Genomic DNA, 20,000 nt, shown 5'->3' on the forward strand with positions numbered 1-20,000 from the left:
ATAAGTTTGGCGCCTTTTACTTTCCTTTTATATTTTATCTCTATTAATTACATAGTTCCAGTAAGATCTATCGAGTGTAATCATTTAATCGCATAAGGTGTACTGTCTGTTATTTGTACATCACACAGCATCCACACAAACTTGATTACCCAGTTTGGTGGGGCCGAAGGCTGCTCCCCCTGGATGAAAGCGAGCTGAGCGAGCCTGAGGCTTACCAGGGGGCTACATAAGTTTAATGAGGTCACCTCTACTGCTCCCCGGGCAGAGAATTCCACAGATTCACAACTCTCTGGGAAAAGCAGTTCCCCTTCATCTCCATCCTAAATTGGTTCCCTTGAACAAAGGGGATAACAACACTCACTTGCCTATCCATTGAGACGTTCCCACAACCAATGATCTCACTTGAAGGACTCCTTATCTTGTAATTTCGTGTTCCCATTATTTATTGCTATTTATTTATATTTGCATTTGCACATTTTGTTGCCTTCTGCACTCTGGTTGATCTTTCATTGATCCTGTTGTAGTTACTATTCTATAGATTTGCTGCGTATGCCCGCAGGGAAGTGAATCTCAGGGCTGTACTCCGACAATAAAATTTACTTAGAACTTTTTGAACTTTGAAATCCTGAGGCTCTGTTCCCAAGTTCTTGTCTCACTTACCAGTGGAAACAATTTCCCTGCCTCTACCTGTGCCAGCACATGTCCCCCCACACTGAGGCCCAACACATGGTCGAGAGAGAGCCCCTCCCGTCCCCTTGGGCTGGATGCAGTCTGCAGGGCTCAATATCCAGATGTCCAGCTGCGGGTAACTCACGCTCTCGGTCCTGGAGCCCACCACTCATGATGTCAGCTCAGTCCCATATCTCTGTTAGCATAGCCAGAACCACAGAACTTGTCCCACCCCTTCTATTAGCAGCAGTTCCCATAGAGAGTGTCCAAATATGCCTCTGACTGCCCCCTCCCCACATTTGATCTTGCCCCACGACAGCCTCCAGCATTTCGTGTGTGTTGTTTGGATGTCCAGCATCTGCGACTTTCTCATGTTTGTGACAGATATTACCCTCCTCTTCCCATCCCAACCACCGTCCTTCCATCCCACCACCCTCCAACCTTCCCTGCTCCTGAGAACTGACACGCTTTCTCCTTTTCCAAGTTTTTACAAAGGATTTAAAACATTAACTGTTCCCCTCTCCAGAGACGCTGCCTGACCAGCGAGGTGTTTTCTTCACAGACCTCCAAGCTCTGTTGTTGTGTTGGTCGGCCACGTGGTTGTGTCCGTGGTTTTGCACTCTTGCAGGGAAACAGGTGATTGCACTGTTTCTAGAGAGCTGATGATAAGGAGGGGGTGAGGAGGTACTTACACTGGACAGTGAGTGGGAAGACACTGGAGTTTCTGGAGCCCCGAGAGTTAGTGGCGGTGCAGAAATAGGCGCTTTCATTGCCCCGAGCCACCCGACCAAGGTGTAGGGTCCTGCCCGTATCGATGTGCTCCGGCCCCGCCCCGGGGACCATCCTGTACCAACTGGTATTGGTGACAGGTGGGTTAGCCGTGCACCAGCAGGTCAGACTCACGTTGTCCCCCTCCCGAACTGGTCTGCCGCCAATCACCCTCACCTCCACAGCCCGGGGGGCATCTGGAACAGAGAAAGTGTGGGGCACAGTTCAGAGGGACCTTGGGGATTCAAGACCACATCTCCCTGAAGGCAGACACACTGGTTGAGAGGGTGGTAAAGAGGCCGGCAGAATAGTACATAAAACATAGCACAGCACTGGCTAAGGCATTTGGCCCACAACAGTTTTGATGCCAATTTGCACTAAACACCCACCGCCTGTGTATTCCCCCATATTCCCCCATTCCCTTCATGTCCGTATATCCATTTAAAAGCCTCTTAAATTTCACCCAACTGCCAGCTTCCACTGCTACGCTGGCAACCTATTTCAGGTACCAATCAGTCTCTGCATCAAAAAATTTCTTACCAACCCAGCCCCCTTCATTTCATCTAAGCTTAAAAGCATGCCCTCTGGTTTAGAAATTTCAACCCTGGGGAAAAGATTCTGACTGTCGACCATAAGACCACAGGAGAAGAATTAGGCCATTCGGCCTATCGAGTCTACTCTGCCATTCCAGCATGGCTGATTTATTTACCCTCTCAGCCTCATTCTCCTGTTGTCCCTGTAACCTTTGACACCTTGACGAATCGAAAATCTACCAACCTCCAATTTAAATAAACCCCAATAACAGACCTGGCCGCTAAGCCATTTGCATCAATGAATTCTACTAATTCACCACCCTTCTGGTGAAGAATTTCTTCCTCGTCTCTGTTCTAAAGGGATGTACTCGTGTTCCGAGGAAGTGTCCACTGGGCCTGGGCCTTACCTCTATTGGAAACATCCTTTCCACACCCACTCTATCTAGGGCCTTCAATAGGTTTCATTGAGATTTGCACCACCACCCTATTCTTCTAAACTCCAGAGAGTACAGGGCCAGAGCCATCAAACTCTCATTAACCCTTTCATTCCCGAACCTCCTCTGGACCCTCTCCGATGCCAGCACATCCTTTCTTTGATAAGGGGCCCAAAACTGCTCACAATACTCAAATCTGACCAGTGCCTTAAAAAGCCTCAGCTAGAGGTGAGCACTGTCTTGTCCCTCATAATTTTGAAATTCTCCATCAGGTCTCCCATGCGGCCTGCTTGCTTGCCTTTATTACTCGAGGTACAGGGTTCAACAGTCGGGGAGAGACGCTGCAGCTTTATAAAGCTGCAGCTGGGCTGCATCCGGAGTATCAATGTAGATCTGATTGCTCTGTCACAGGAAGGATGTGGGGGTTTTGGGGACGGTGCAGAATGCGTTCACGGAGAGATTTACATGAGCATGTGGTCACGCTGTGGTCACTATTCAGTCATAAATCCACTTCTGTGAACGCGTTCTGCATCCTTTCCAAAGAAAGGTGCCGCTAAGCTTGTTTGTGTGTCGTTTATCACTGGATCTATTGGGTTTCTTTGTTCGACTGTGAATGCCTTCAAGAAAATGAATCTGAGGTTAGTAAATGGTGACATATACTTACTTTAATAATAAACCTGAACTTTGAACATTAAACCAGAGATGGCACAGCAGAGATCAGGGGGTTCATTATGTAGAGAGTTTGAACAGGTTGGGACCTTTTCCAATGCAATGTAGGAGACTGGCAGGTGATCTTACTGAGCTGTATAACATTATGAGGGTCATAGATAGGGTGGATGCACAATTCTTTTCCCAGGGTTAGGGGATCAGGAACTTGGTGGGGCACAGGTTTAAGGTAAGAGGGGAGAAATTTTATAAGGGACCTGAGGGGCAACTTTTTCACTCAGAGGGTGGTCCTTATATGGAACGAGCTGCCAGATGAAGTGGTTGAGACAGGTACACTAATAACATTTGAAAGATGGTTGGGCAAGTACAGGGATAGGAAAGGTTCAGAGGGGTATGGGCCAAATGCGGGCAAAAGTGACAAGCTTAGAAGGTCTGTATGAACTCGATGGGCTGAAGGGCAGTGTGTGTGTGTGTGTGTGTGTGTGTGTGTGTGTGTGTGTGGCCAAACTGCCTCCTGGATCACAGAGCATGTTCCACAAGGACAACTCCGCCACGGATGGCCCCAAAGAGGAGATCCCAATGAGCAACCTCATCCCGTTAAAAACCCAGAGCCACAGAAACACCAGAAGCTCCAAATACCTCATCCCTGTGAGAGGAAGGACTCAGAAGACAGTGGAGGCCAATTCTCTGGATTCTTTCAAGAAAGAGTTAGATAGAGCTCTTAAAGATAGCGGAGTCAAAGGATATGGGGAGAAGGCAGGAACAGGGTACTGATTGTGGATGATCAGCCATGATCACAGTGAATGGCGGTGCTGGCTCGAAGGGCCAAATGGCCTACTCCTGCACCTATTGTCTATTGTCTATAGTCTATGACTAGAAGATATATGAAGTTGTGTGGTGAAAGCCACAAGATCGTGGAAGCCACAGGGGCAATCAACCTTCTATCATCCAGGACCACCACCTCTGGGACATGGAATGTTAAAAAAGAAGATGGGGATGGATAGGACACGGACTGCATAGGTCAAGTATCAACATCACCAGGCAAAAGCTAACGTGGAATACCCAGGGAAAGCAGAAGAGAGGCTGGCCAAAAATACACCTGGTGACATTACCCTGAAGCCAACACCAAGAAGATGGGCTGCACCTGGAAGACTGGCTCTGCTGAGCTGCTGTTGGTAGCCTGGGCCCCAGTAGGAGTTTGGGCTTAAATAATTAAGTAGACAAGGAGGACAACACACAGAATGCTGGAGGAACCTAGTTGGTCAGGCAGCAGCTGGAGACAGAAATGGACAATCAACGTTCGGGTCCAGGCCTTTCTGGACAGGATAAGGAGAGGCTGGACAAACCCGGGTGGTTTTCATTGATTATTATTACGAGAGGCACAGGCAGGGTAGAAACTGAGAATCTTTCTCCTAGGGTCAAAATGCCAAGTACTAGAGGGCATCCACTTAAGGCGAGAGGGGGAAGGTTGAAACAAGATTAGAATTGCCATTCAAAGGAAATTAATCCTTCTGGATTAGAGGGTATAAATCGAGGTTGGGCAAATTTGAATTGTTTTCTCTGGAGCAGGTGGACACTGTGGGAGACCTGATAGAAGTTTATAATTTTTTCTATTTTCTATTTATGATTTATAATTTAAATATTTAATATTTACTAATTTTAACTATTTTTAATATTTAATATTTGTAATCCAGGGAGTGTGAAGAGCAGAATCAAATATCGCTGTGATGATTGTACGTTCTAGTACCAATTGTTTGGCGACAATAAAGTATAAAGTATGAAAGTATGAAGTAGTTATGAGAGGCACAGAGAGAGAGTAAACAGCTGGTATCTTTCTCCCTAGGGTTGAAATGTCTAATACTTCACTGCATGCATTTAAGGTGAGAGAGGAGATGTGCAGAGCAAGTTCTTTCCTTTCCACAGAGAGTGATAGGTACCAGGGGAGGCAGATCCGACAGAGGTGTTCTTCAGACTCACTGATGTGCAGAGAGTGAAGGTATATGGCCCAACAGGATGGCGGAAGGGATTAGTGGATCTTCTTGCCTGATGCACAAGTGCAATGTAAAACATGCAGCACAAACACAGGCACGTCACATCAGAGACAGACTTGCATGAAAAAAAACTTGTGAATGAGAGGGAGCAGAGGAGACTTACCAGGATGCTGCATGGATTAGAGAGCACTCATGAGGATAAGCTGACCGAGCTAGAGCTTTACTCTTTGGAGTGGAGGAGGATGGGAGGTGATATGAAAGAGGCCCATGATAAGATTCTTAGATAGAGTGGGCAACCAGAGACATTTTCCCAGCAAAAGCCTATACCAAAAGACATTCACGTGATTGAAGGAAAGCATGAAAGCATGGGGGGCGGGGGTGGATGTCAGAGATCTGTAAAAAGTGTTGGGCATCTGGAAAATGCTCCCAGAATTTTTCGTGGTAGAGGCAGAAATGAGAATGATTCCAGGAATGAAAGGGTTACCATATGAGGAACGTCCGGCAGCTCTTGGGCTGTATTCCCTGGAGTTTGGAGAATGAGCGGGGGGGGGGGGGGGGAATCTCATAGAAACTATCCAAATGTTAAAAGGCCTGAACAGATTAGATACAACAAAGTTATTTCCCATGGTAGGGGATTCTAAGACAAGAGGGCACGATTTCGGGATTGAAGGGGGTCCTTTTAGAAATGAGATGCGGAGAAATTACTGTAGACAGTGGGTGGTAAATCTGTGGAATTTGTTGCCATGAACAGCTGTGGAGGCCAAGTCACTAGGTGTATTTAAGACAGAGATAAATAGGTTCTTGATTAGCCAGAGCATCAAAGTGTATGAGGTGAAGGCAGGGGAGTGGGGATGACTGGAAGAATTGGATCTGCCCTTGACTGAATGGCCGAGCAGACTCGATGGGCTGAATGGCCTACTTCTGCTCCTATATCTTATGGTCTTATTGTCTAATAAACATTTAAGTCTCTGAAAACAGGGGCATGGATGTAAAATCAATAGAGGGAGTACTGTGTAGGAGGGAAGAGTTCAATTAGTCTGGAGTCGGGTAAAAGTGGGGTTCTGTTCTCGTTACTCACACTGTATGCTGACTTGCACATCCACCTGTGCCTGCCCCAGGACGTTTCTGGCCGTACAGCGATGTGTGCCGTCCTCCCTGTAGGTCACGCTGTCCACCCGCAGCCACAGCTCGCTCTCTCCCTCGCTCCGGTTCCTCTCCTCCTCGTTCACTTGCCAGCTCAGCCCCGCGACCGGGACGCTCTCCACCCAGCACCGCAGCGTCAGGGACTCAAACTCCTCCATCTTCACCAACGACACTGCCGTCCCGTTCACCGACGCCTGGATGGTCAGGTTCCTCGGCGCGTCTGAAGCACAGGGAGAAACTGCACGTGAGCCGTGGAGAGAGGGGCAGAGAGGGAGGGAGAATAGAATCAGAGAGCGAAGGACGGGGAGAAACAGAGAGGGAGAGACACCCTTAGCTCAGTCAAGCCATTCGGCCCAACGAGCATCTACTGACCCAAGAACATCACCAGTCGCCACCTCCTATTTCTTCCTGTCTGCGTCCCTTCTGGGAATCCCCTGTGGGATCTCTCCCCACTGCAGGTATCAAATTATATTAAACACAAAATACTCTGCAGATGCTGGGGTCAAAGCAACACTCACAACACGCTGGAGGAACTCAGCAGGTCGGGCAGCATCGGAGGAAACGATCAGTCAACGTTTCAAGCCGGAACCCTTCGTCAGGACTCAGTCCATCGTTTCCACGGATGCTGCCCGACCTGCTGAGTTCCTCCAGCGTGTTGTGGGTGTTGATCAAATTATATTGCCTCCAGGCCCAGAGCGTAACAGGGCAACAGGGAACAACAGGGTCCAAGCACAAGGAACAACTCGCTGGCTGGACAATTTAAACGTCCGGCTGGATAGATTGGAAAAGTTGGGTGTCGGGACCGGAGACCAGGGCTGATCCGGCTCTGCTCGCTGGCAGCTGCTTCGTGACGTTTACTCCACTCTGTGGCTGCTCCGGGCTCCGTGTCTGTGAGCTCGGTTTTGCTCTGCTGTGCTGAGCCAGCGCGTCTTGCTCTGGCTGCCCGGGGCTTCGTAACTTATCGACTCCCTTTCATTCTGAATGCAGTTGCTTGCTTTTATTGTTTGCACGGTTTGTGTTTTATTCTCTTGGCGTATTGGTTGTGATTCTTTTCTGTAATGGGTTCTTTCGGGGTTTTTTTTGTGGCTGCCTGTAAGGAGACGAATCTCAAAGTTGTATAACTTATACATACTTTGGTGATAAATGTACTTTGAACTCTCTGTGAGGGAACAGTCCACCGGCCACTCATCTCTACTCCTCCCCCACCTGATCTCCCTCCACCCTCACCCTCTCCCGAATCCCTCCACTCTCAGCCCCTCCCGGTTTCCCTCCACTCTCACCCCCTCCCGTCTCCTAACCTTCCCTCTGCCCTCTGCCCCCGTCCCAGCCTCACGTTTCTGAGCACCTCGATACAGTCCCCTTAACCCGGTCTCGCTCCGAGAAAAATTCTGATTTTCGGAGCCCCCTCTTTATACAGAGACCGGAACCCCTCATCCCAAGGCGGGGGGGGGCATTCCAGAGAAATTTTCTCCCCTCCCCACCCCCTTCCCGAGAGTCTGGGGCCATTCATGATGAGATAATCGACATTCCTGTTGGGGTTGAAGGATACGAGGTGGGCGGACATTCCAGACAAACAATCACTTGAAGGATATTAATGCGCAGGTGCGTTTGCATAATGTAAGGTGAAAGCTTAATTTAAAAGTCTATTAGATCACTACGGCAACAAAGTTGGGATAAGGAGAAAAGAGGACGACATCTATAAAAATTCAGAGGATGCTGTAACTTTTCGACTGGGAGATGGGATGAAAGGAGGGAAGACGTGATACTTACACATTTAGTGGGCATATTGGGTTGAATAATTCCTTTATTCAATAGGATTAGGGGGAATTTAATGGGCATTCTTTACAGATTCCTTTCTCTCCAGCCCTTTATCTTCCCCACCCGCGCCTTTTAATTCTGGCATCTTCCCCTTTCCTTTCCAGACCTGATGAAGGATCCCGACACGAAACGTCAGCTGTTTATTCATTTCCATAGATGCTGCCTGACCTGTTGAGTTCCTCCAGCATTTTATGTGTGTTGCTTTGAAAAATTCCTTGTACTGAATTAATCTGCATGATAGGAATAGGAAGTAAGTGGGTATACTTCCTGTCTCTTTGCTCCACATTCCAACCCAGTAGGTGGCAGTAATGCACCTCATGTTGGTCTGTGAACTGGCATTAAACGACCAAGTCTCAAGGAGAAGACTTGGTATTCCTGTGGTTTATTCCCACCTTCTTCACTCCCTCCCCTCCGTCCCCAGCTCTCTCCCTCCTTCACTTTCCCTGTTCATCCTCCCTTTTCTCCCCTTTCACCCCTCCCTTCTCCCTTCTTCCTCACTTTCTTGCGCTCCTTCCTCCTAGAGGGGTGCAGGAGACAGAGGGAATCACAGGGACAGGGAGGGGTGTAAGGGAGTGCGGGGACACAGAGACAGGGAGGGGTGTAGGGGTCAGAGGGGGTCACAGAGACAGGGAGGGGTGTAGGAGTCAGAGGGGGTCACAGAGACAGGGAGGGATGTAGGGGTCAGAGGGGGTCACAGAGACAGGGGCAGGATTGGGGGGTCAGAGGGGGTCACAGAGACAGGGAGGGGTGTAGGGGTCAGAGGGAGTCACAGAGACAGGGAGGGGTGTAGGGGTCAGAGGGGGTCACAGAGACAGGGGCAGGATTGGGGGTACAGTGGGGGTCACAGAGACAGGGAGGGGTGTAGGGGTCAGAGGGAGTCACAGAGACAGGGAGGGGTGTAGGGGTCAGAGGGGGTCACAGAGACAGGGAGGGGTGTAGGGGTCAGAGGGGGTCACAGAGACAGGGAGGGGTGTAGGGGTCAGAGGGGGTCACAGAGACAGGGAGGGGTGTAGGGGTCAGAGGGGGTCACAGAGACAGGGAGGGATGTAGGGGTCAGAGGGGGTCACAGAGACAGGGGCAGGATTGGGGGGTCAGAGGGGGTCACAGAGACAGGGAGGGGTGTAGGGGTCAGAGGGAGTCACAGAGACAGGGAGGGGTGTAGGGGTCAGAGGGGATCACAGAGACAGGGAGGGGTGTAGGGGTCAGAGGGGGTCACAGAGACAGGGAGAAGAGTAGGGGTCAGAGGGGGTCACAGAGACAGGGTGGGGTGTAGGGGTCAGAGGGGGTCACAGAGACAGGGAGGGGTGTAGGGGTCAGAGGGGGTCACAGAGACAGGGAGGGGTGTAGGGGTCAGAGGGGTAACAGACTCAGGGAGGGGTGAAGGCGGATGAGCACAGTCACGGACAGATCACCCACTCACATCCCACGGTGACGAGGACAGTGCGGTTGGTCGATCCCAGCCTGTTCTTGGCCCAGCAGGTGTAGCTGCCGGAATCCATGTCTGACACACTGGGAATGGTGAGTTTCGGTTGTTTCGAGAGAATGTGGTCCATGTCAGACCCACGGGTCCAGGTGACGTTGGGCTCCGGCTGTGCCTCTACCGAGCAGACCAGGGTCAGGTTGGTCCCTTCACTCACCACCGCTGTCGTGTTCATCTCCAGGATCCTTGGGGGGACTGGCGGGGGGGAGGGGGCAAGAGAGGCAGTTAAACTCCCAGGATCCCACTCCGTCACAGCAGCACACTCCCACCAACAGTCAGAATGGATGGAATAGGGAAGGAGTACATTTGAGATTGAGACAGCAAGATGCCTGCTTCCCATACCTCCCTCACCACCCCACCCACAGCACTCCCGCCTCACCCTACCCACAGTGCTACCACCTCTGCACAACCCACAGTGATCCCTCCTCACCTGATCTCCCACATGCTCCCTCCTCACCACCCATAGCGCTCCCTCCTCCCACACGTTTCCTCCTCCTCACCCCCTCTGACAGTGTTCCCTCCTCACCCCCCCAGTGTTCCCTCCTCACCCACTCCCACAGCATTCCCTCACCACCCTCCCACAGCACTCCCTCCACACCCTCACCCACAGTGCTCCCCCCTCTGCGCAACCCACAGCACTCCCTCCTCACCTGATCTCCCACACGCTCCCTCCTCACCACCCACAGCACTCCCTCCTCCCACACGTTCCCTCCTCCTCACCCTCTCTGACAGTGTTCCCTCCTCACCCCCCCCAGCGTTCCCTCCTCACCCACTCCCACAGCATGGTTCTCCCTCTCACCCCCTCCCACAGTGTTCCCTCCTCACCCCCTCCCACAGTGTTCACTCCCGTCCACTTGCTCCCTCCTCCCACACGTTCCCTCCTCACCCCCTCCCACAGCATTCCCTCACCACCCCACCCACAGCGTTCCCTCCTCACCCCCACCCAGAGTGCTCCCTCCTCATCATTCCTCCCACATTTCCCTCCCCTCTCTTCCCCACACACAGTGCTCCCCCACCCACAGCACTACCCTTTTCTTCCCGACCCACAGCACTCCCTCCTCACCACCCCTCCCACAGCACTCCCTCCTCACCACCCCTCCCACAGCACTCCCTCCTCACTGTCCCTCCCACAGCACTCCCCCCTCTCCACCCCTCCCACAGCACTCCCTCCTCACCACCTCTCCCACAGTGTTCCCTCCTCACCACCCCTCCCACAGCACTCTCTCCTCACCACTTCTGCCACAGTGTTCCCTCCTCACCACCCTTCCCACAGCACTCCCCCCTCACCACCCCTCCCACAGCACTCCCTCCTCACCACCCTCTCCCACAGCACTCCCCCCTCACCACCCCTCCCACAGCACTCCCTCCTCACCACCCTCTCCCACAGCACTCCCTCCTCACTGACCCTCCCACAGCACTCCCTCCTCACCACCCTCTCCCACAGCACTCCCTCCTCACTGACCCTCCCACAGCACTCCCTCCTCACCACTCCCTCCCACACCGTTCCCTCCTCACCGTCCCTCCCACAGAGCTCCCTCCTCACCACCCCCTCCTACAGCACTCCCCCCCGACCACCCTCTCCCACAGCACTCCCTCCCCACTGTCCCTCCCACAGGCACTCCTCACCACCCCTCCCACAGCACTCCCTCCTCACCACCCCTCCCACAGAGCTCCCTCCTCAGCCCCCTCCTCATCTTGTCTGCCTGTCCAGCCCCTCACACGGTACTCCCTCCTACCTGCACCTCCCACACCATGCCACTCCCTCCTTGCCCCCCACCCACCCCACCCCACCCATGGGGACTTACAATGGACAGTGAGATTCATCACCGTGGTTGCTTCTCCATAACTGTTATTGGCGTGGCAAGTGTAGAGACCCTGGTGTGACCTGCTGATGTTGTGGATCCCCAGGGTGGTGCCATTCACCAACAGTCTGGGGCCTGTCTCATCGTCTCGGCTCCACCACACCCGTGACTCCGGGTTACTGGTCACATTACACATCACCTCCATGTGCCCGCCCTCGTTCAGCGTCTCCAGGGAGATTTCCTCGATCCGCGGAGCATCTGCCGAGACAGGAGTCTGGTTTACTCTGGGAACGGAGATAGGGAGAGCTCCACGGAACAGAAGGGATCACAGAGATGAGGTGGGGGAGACATGGTCATAAATATGTGGAGGGGTGAAAGATGGGGAGGGGGTCACAGAGACAGGGAGGGGTGTAGGGGCTGGAGGGGGGTCACAGAGACAGGGAGGGGTGTAGGGGCCTGAAGGGGTCACAGAGACAGGGAAGGGTGTAGGAGCTGGAGGGGGGGTCACAGAGACAGGGAAGGGTGTAGGGGCCTGAAGGGGTCACAGAGACAGGGAGGGGTGTAGGGGCTGGAGGGGATCACAGAGACAGGGAGGGGTGTAGGGGCCTGGAGGAGTCACAGAGACAAGGAAGGGTGTAGGGGCCTGAGGGGGGTCACAGAGACAGGGAGGGGAATATTTGGAGTTTGAGCCACATACATCTCACGTCGAGCTGGTAGATCTGGTTTGTCTGGGTGCTATTCAGCGGATAGTGTGCATAACAGGTGATCTCCTTGCCATGGTCTGAGGCAGAGGGCATGAAGGAGAGGTTGGTAAACAGAGTGGCATTCTGGGTCCCATTGTGGGTAGTGGTGTTTCTGCTGAGGTGAGCAAGGCCAGACCATGTGAGCTGAGGTCCCTCTCCCCCACAGGGGAGGGGGACACGGCACGTCAGGGTCGCAAGGGTGCCTTCGACGAGCTCAGCTGCCGAGGAGATGTTGGGCTTCACCTGGAGATCTGCATGGACAGACAGATGATCAGGGCAGTTAATATATACAGTGCCTCCCAAAAGTATTCACCCCTCACCCCGGAGGTTTTCATGTTTTATTGTTTACAAGTCCAGCTCCTGGCCTTTACGTGTGGCTTAGCTGCAAAGCCAGGCGGAACCATTTATACTGACAGGAGAAGGGGCAAATGTGGGTTACTGGAACCTTCAAACCAGTCGCTTCGGGCAGATGGGACGCAGCAGCCGTGGTTGGCAGCTCATTGAGGAGAAGGTAAACTGACCTAAACTTCTGCTGCCTTGCAGCTACACCCACTCGTGGGGAAAGCTCCGGGTGTAAACCCCGAGGGAAAATCCGCAGTTGGAGTCCCTAAGGCAGTCCTACATTAGAGTTCAATGTTGACCAGCAACTCGGGCGACACTGCTGGCATCAAACTGTATCGGTCTCTGCCGTTCCTTTGGGTTCATCAGATATATGGAGCGGGGGAGCTTGCTACATGGGCAACAGCTCACTCTCTGTATCGTACTGCCCTGGCGTGCGTATCTAGACGGCTAGGACACAACATCCATGATCAGCTCTGGCTGACAGAGGCATCAGTCTCGGACTCTGACTGTTTTACAACATTGAATCACAGTGGAGTTAATTTGGCTTTACTGATGCCAATCAACAGAGAAAGACTCTTTCCTGTCAAAGTGAAGACAGATCTCTACAAAGTCATATAAATTAATTACAAATATAAAACACAAAATAACTGATTGCATAAGTATTCACCGCCTTCAAATCAGTATTTAGTAGATGCACCTTTGGCAGCAATTACAGCCTTGAGTCTGTGTGGATAGGTCTCTGTCAGATTTGCACACGTGGACACTGTAATTTTTCTCCATTCTTCTTTAAGTAAAACTGCTCAAGCTCTGTCAGACTGCATGGGGATTGTGAGTGAACAGTCCTTTTCAAGTCCAGCACAAATTCTCCATTGGATTGAGGTCTATACTCTGACTTGGCCACTCCAGAACATTAACCTTATTGTTTTTAATCCATTTTTGTGTGTAGTTTTAGCTTTATGCTTGGGGTCATTGTCTTGCTGGAAAACAAATCTTTTCCCTCTATTTTGCTGTATTCATTTTACCTTCTACTCTCACAAGCCTTCCAGGGCCTGCAGCAGTGAAGCATCCCCACAGCATGACGCAGCCACCACCAAGTTTCACAATAGGGATGGTGTGTTTTTAATTATGTGTGTTTTTGGCCAAACGTACCGTTTAGTCTGATGGGCTAAAAGCTCAATTTTGGTTTCATCAGACCACAGAACCTTCTTCCAGCTGATTCCAGAGTCTCCCAAATGCTTTTGGGCAAATTCTAGCCGAGCTCTTAATGTGAATTATTTTCTACAGTGGGTTTCTCTTTGCCACTGTCCCATAAAACTGCAATTGGTGAAGCACCCAGGCAACAGTTGTCTTTCCCATCTCAGCCACTGAAGCCTGTAACTCCTCCAGAGTTGTCATAGGTCTCTTGGTGGCTTCCCTCATTAGCCCTCTTCCTGCATGGTCCCTCAGTTTTTGCGGATGGCCTGCTCCAGGCAGATTTACAGCTGTGACATATTCTTTCCACTTCTTGATGATTGACTTAACTGTACTCCAAGGGATGGTCAGTGACTTGGAAATGTTCTTGTATCCATCTCCTGACTTGTACATTTTAATAACCTTTTCATGGAATTGCTTGGAGTGTTCTTTTGCCAGGATACTGACTCACCAGTAGTTGGACCTTCCAGATACAGGTGCAATCAATTGAAACACCTTGACTGTACACAGGGCTCCAAAAGCAGATGTCAATTTAGCTAATTACGTGACTTGCAAAATCAAGCACAAGTGATGATTTGGTGTGTCATAATAAATGGGGCAAATACTTATGTAATCAATTATTTTGTGTTTTATATTTGCAATTAATTTAGATCACTTTGTAGAGATCCATTTTCACTTTGACGCAAAGCAGTCTTTTTCTATTGATCACCGTCAAAAAAGCCAAATTAAATCCACAATGATTCAATGTTGTGAAACAATAAAACATGAAAACTTCCAAGGGGGTGATTACTTTTGATAGGCACTGTAATTTTCCTCTCTAGTCCCACCTCCTCTTGTCTCTCCACCCCTTTCTCTTTCCATCTCTCTCCCCCTCTCCCTTTGCCTCTCTCCCCATCTCTCTATCCCCTGCTCCCCCTGTCCCCTTGTCCTCTCTCTCCTCATCTTTGCCCCATCACCCCTCTCCCCCTCTCTCTCTCCCCCTCCCCCTCTCTCCCCCTCCCTCTCTCCCTTCCCCCTCTCCCCACCTCTCCCCATCTCCCCCTCCCCCTCTCTCTCCCCTCCCCCTCTCTCCCTCTCCCTCTCCCCTTCCCCCTCTCTCCCCCTCCCTCTCTCTCCCTCTCCCCCTCTCTCCCACTCCCCTCTCTCCCCCTCCCTCTCCCCCCTCCCTCTCTCTCCCTCTCCCCCTCTCTCCCTCTCCCCCCTTTCCCCCTCTCTCCCCCTCCCCTCTCTCTCCCCCTCCCTCTCCCCCCTCCCCTCTCCCCTGCTCTCTTCCCCCTCTCTCTTCCCCCCTCTTCCCCCTCACTCTCTCTCTAAATCCTCTTTCCACCCCATCTCTCCCTACCTCCCATCTCTCCCCACCCCACTGTCTCTCTCCTCTCCCCTGTGAGGGGAGGGATCGAGGGATAGAGAGGGTGTTAAGTGGGGTTGAGAATGGGTAGAGGAAGGAGGGGAGTAGAAAAAGGAGAGAGAGGGGAGGGGTAGTGAGGGAGAGAGGAAGAAGGAGAAAGGAGGGGAGGAAGAGAGGGCGGCAGTAAGAATGGGGAGGTTACCATTGGCCCTTCTCCCTAAATGAGGGTGACCCTACCAGATACATTGAGCAAGAGTGAGGCGTTGAGGGTCTGGTTGATTTCGGGGTGTCGAATCTGGATATAGAACCTTTCCCCATCTTCACCCCGGAGGCCAGTGATGAAGAGGGAGCAGTCGAACTGGCTGAGGTTCCCCCAGAGCCAGGCGCGGGTCCGGTATTCCAAAGAGATGTTCCTCGGATCTGGGTGGTAGACAACAGTCCCTGCAGGATACGGATGATTCCGGGACCAGACAGCCGAGGTCAGGTTCGGCTGGAGACCCTCAGGGAGGGTGTAGTTACAGGGCAGTCGCATGCACAGGCCCTTCTGCCCATCGACGGCTGTGGAGACATCCAGCGTCCAGTTCCTCTCCGTCGCTTGGGACCCTTTGGGGAGAGTGCAGCCAATCACAATTCAGCCCTCCAGTCGAGACTCACCCCCTCCATCCCACCACCCCCCTGCTCTAAAACCTCCCCTCCCCCATCACTGAACACAGTCTCACCGGGACCTATGCCCTCTCCGGGACAGGGTGATAGAGACCCCACCTTTCTTGTAAGGTTTAATGGCTGTTGGCAGACCAGCAACAGAGTTGGAGTGCGGAGCAAAGAGATAGGGAGTATACCCACTGAATTCCTGCCCCCAAAAAACTCAAGTAATGTCAAAAAGTCTAATACTATTCAAAAAGTCAGGTACACACATATCTACATTCCGTGGCAGTGATATCGTAACAAACCTTCCAGTCGAGACTGTGCCTGTCCCAAAGCTCTCAATTTAGCAATTAGATGTTTCCTTTGCACCCCATTCAAGCAACTGTTCCTTGGCAAGTACACTCGCTACAAATGCCCATATCGTGCATATTAATTCTGAACAAGGAATTATTCAACCTAGCATGACCACTATATAAACATGTAAGTATAACTTCTTCCCTTGTTTGAATTTGTATAAATTCCGTGTTTTCTTTATCCCAACTTGATTGCCACAGTGATCAAATAGATTTTTAATTATGGTTTTCATTTCCCTCTTATACAAAGGCACCGCTACATTTTTATCCTTAATTTTAAGTGATTGCTTGGCTGGTATGTTGCCACCTTGTTTCCTTAAACCCCAACATGGTCAGGGTCCCATAAGACTTGATCCCGCAGACCTCAACAGGTGATGTCCAATCTCAAGAAGGATGTCTGGCCTACAATTTGAGATAACTGCTTTAATAGAGGTCAGAACCAAGAATGAATCAGAGTGCAGAAGTACAACTTCAACCCATTCCAAGGCTAAAATATTAGCAACCATCTCAGATGTGAATACTGATACCTTATCTGATCATCTTTAGATATGTAAGAAGCTGTAATATCTGCCTTGCATCTATTGCTGAACTTCCTTTGCCACTGATATACAGTCATTTTTCAACTGATCATTTTCTGAAGGCCCAAATCAACCACAGGCAAAAGGGGAGTGACAGAAAGGGGTACACTGGGACTATAATCCACATAAAACAACCCAAATTACAAGAACTTATGAACACAGTGATCCCAACACTCTACTATGTTGCCAACATTGGGTGACCAACTCTACGTACTCTTGCGTTAATCCAATAAACCACTGCTGCCTGTAACCTCCATAGTTGTAAAGGTACTTCACCCATTTCTACCACTAATGTCAAAATTGGGGATGAAGGAGCTGATTATTGACTTCAGGGGGATGAAACCAGAGGTCCATGAGCCTGTCCTCATTGGAGAATCAGAGATGGAGAGGGTCAGCAACTTTAAATTCCTCTGAATTTATCATTTCAGACAATCGATACTGGGCTCATAACGTAGGTGCAATTACGAAGAAAGCACCTCTACTTTCTTAGAAGTTGGCATAGGTTCAGCAGGACATCTAAAACTTTGAAGAACTTCTGCAGATGTGAGGTAGGGAGTATATTGATTGGTTTAATCACAGCCTGGTATAGAAACACCAATGTCTTTGAATGGAAAATTCTGCAAAAATTGCGGATAAGGCCCAGTCCATCACATGTAAAGCCCTCCCAACCACTGAGCACATCTGCACAGAGCACTGTCACTGTCACAGGAAAGCAGCCTCCATCATCAGGGACCCTCAACATCCAGACCATGCTCTCTTTTCATTGCTGCCATCAGGAAGAAGGTACAGGAGCTTCAGGGCTCTCACCACCAGGTTCAGAAACAGTTATTACCCCTCAGCCATCAGGCTCTTGAAACAGTGGGGCTAACTTAACCCAACTTCACTCACCCCATCACTGAACTGTTCCAACAACCAGTGGACTCACTTTCAAGGACTCTTCATCTCATGTTCTCAATGTTTATTGCTTATTTATTTATTATTATTATTTCTTTCACTTTGTGTTTGTTGTCTTTTGCACACTGGTTTTATGTCCATGTGCTGGCACGTGGCCAAGTGGTTAAGGTATTCATCTAGTGATCTGAAGGTCGCTAGTTCGAGCCTCAGCTGTGGCAGCGTGTTTGTGTCCTTGAGCAAGGCACTTAACCACACATTGCTCTAGTGTCTGTGCAAGAAGTGGTGCCCCACACAGACTTCCAGTCTGCGCCTTGTAAGGCATGAAAATGCCCGACGCAGGCCTCTCATGGTCTGAGTTGATGTTCCCTCCCTCCTTTATGTCCATCTTGTTGAGTGTGGGATTTCATTGATTCTACTATGTTTCTTGGATTTATTGAGTATGCCAGAAAGAAAACAAATCTCAGGGTTGTATATGATAACATATGTCGACTTTGATAATAAACTTATTTTGAACTTTGAACTTTTGAGGTTAAATTTAATAGCACCACAACATAATTTCAATGCTTGAGCTTGAACTTTACCTAGGGGCTTCGCCCAACCCTTTTCTAGGGTCCCAATGGATTGAAAAGGAAATGAAGCTTTGATGAGTTTAAAGGCCCAGATTTCCCTCTGATAAACATAGAATATACTATGAGTGGCCACTTTGTCAGATACATCTGCTCATGAATGCATGTATCTGATCATGTGGCAGCATCTTGATGCATAAAAGCATGTAGACATGGTCAAGAGGTTCACTTGTTGTTCAGACCAAATGTAATGTAAGTGACTTTGGCTATGGATGAACTAGATTTGTGTGGGAGGGGAATCACAGCACCAGAACAGATAATGGACTGGTTGTGGAGAAAGATGTTGTGAAGCCTGTGTACAAAGTCAGGAATCAAAAGGTCAAGCATGGTGGGACTAATGTTCTGAGCTGCGCGTGTTTCGTTGCAAGGAGTGTTGTAGGAAAGGCAGATGAGCTTAGGGCATGGATCAGCAGATGGAATTATGACGTTGCAACCATAGTGAGACTTGGTTGCAGGAGGGGCAGGACTGGTAGCTCATGGTTTTAGAGTGGGAGGGATGGCATTACTAGTCAGGGAAAATGTCACAGCAGTTCTCAAACAGGACAGACTGGAGAGTTCATCTAATGAGGCTTAATGGTAGTACTGAGGAATAAGAGGAAGTATGACCATATGATTGAGATTGTATTATAGACAGTTAACAGTCCTCGGGATTTAGAGCAGCAAATTTGTTGAGAGAGAGCAGACTGTTGCAAGAAACATAAGGTTGTGAAGGTAGATGATTTTAACTTTCCATGTACTTGGACTCCCATACTGTAAAAGGGCTGGTTGGGAAAGAGTTTGAAAGATGTGTTCAGGAAAGTTTTCTTCATCAGTACGTAGAAATCTCAACTAGAGAGAGTGCAATACTAAATCTTCTTATAGGGAATGTGTTTCGGCAAGTGACGGAAGTTAGTGTAGGGGAACAGTTTGCATCTAGTGATCATAATGCCATTAGTTTCAAGGTAATTATGGAAAAGGATAGGTCCCGTCCTCAGGTTGAGGTTCTAAATCGAAGAAAGGCCAATTTTGATGGTATCAGAAAAGGACCGGCAAGTGTGGATTGGAGCAGGTTGTTTTTGGGTAAATGTGCACTTGGTAAGTGGGAGGCCTTTAAAAGTGAAATTTTGGGAGTACAAAAATTGTATGTGGCTGTCAGAATAAAAGGCAGGGATAACAAGTTTAGGGAACATTGGTTTTCAGGAGGTATTGAGGACCAGATTGAAAGAGAGTAGAGAAAATTTACAAGGACATTACCAGGAATTGAAGATCTGAGTTATAGGGAAAGGTTGAACTGGTTAGAACTTTATTCCCTGGAACATAGAAGATCGAGTGGAGATTTGACAGAGGTATACAAATTTATAGATATAGTAAATCCAAGGCTTTTTCCACCGAGGTTGGGTGAGGCTACAACTAAAGGTCATTTCACCTCAACTAGAGGTGAAATGTTTAAGGGGAACAGGGGGGGAATCTTCTTCACAGAGGGTGTTGGGAGTGTGGAATGAGCTGCCAGCGCAAGAGGTGGATGTAGGGTTGTTTTCAATGTTTAAGGGAAATTTGGATGGGAGAGGTATGGAGGACAATGGTTCAGGTCCTGGTCAGTGGGACTAAGCAGATCAATGGTCCAGCATGGACTAGATAGGCCGAAGGGCCTGTTTCTGTGCTGTGATGTCCTATGACCCTATGACTCTATGACTCTAGGAATGATTGTTGATGCCAGTTGCAGTGGTTTGAGTATCTCAGAAATTGCTGATCTCCTGGGGTTTTCACGCAAAACAGTACTGTATCTAGAGTTCACAGAGAATGGTGAGAAAAACGAAAAACATCCAGTCAGTGGCAATTCTTTGAGCCAAAATGCCTTGAGAGGGCAAAGGAGAATGGTCAGACTGGTTCAAGCTGACAGGAAGGCAAGAGTAACTCAAATAATCATGCGTTATAACAATGGTGTGCAGAAGAGCATCTCTGAACACACAAAACATCGGAGCTTGGAGTGGATGGTC

The 20,000-nt window shown here is 49.9% G+C and overlaps 1 protein-coding gene across 3 annotated transcripts in view; it reads right to left on the minus strand.

The window, feature by feature from the left end:
• The window catches only part of LOC134350889 (myelin-associated glycoprotein-like), a 65,594-nt gene that overhangs the window by 4,238 nt on the left and 41,356 nt on the right, over positions 1-20,000 (minus strand). For 2 of the 3 annotated variants that reach the window (XM_063056693.1, XM_063056694.1), the window contains exons 3-8: positions 15,166-15,531; positions 12,002-12,298; positions 11,308-11,562; positions 9,443-9,697; positions 6,140-6,424; positions 1,362-1,634 (exon numbers count right to left, since the gene is read on the minus strand). In XM_063056693.1, the coding sequence (XP_062912763.1) occupies positions 1,362-1,634; positions 6,140-6,424; positions 9,443-9,697; positions 11,308-11,562; positions 12,002-12,298; positions 15,166-15,531 (1,731 nt within the window). The remainder of the gene's footprint in view (positions 1-1,361; positions 1,635-6,139; positions 6,425-9,442; positions 9,698-11,307; positions 11,563-12,001; positions 12,299-15,165; positions 15,532-20,000) is intronic. The other variant, XM_063056695.1, reaches the window with a different exon arrangement.

This window comes from Mobula hypostoma, chromosome 8 (assembly GCF_963921235.1).
Source record: "Mobula hypostoma chromosome 8, sMobHyp1.1, whole genome shotgun sequence".
NCBI lineage: Eukaryota > Metazoa > Chordata > Chondrichthyes > Myliobatiformes > Myliobatidae > Mobula > Mobula hypostoma.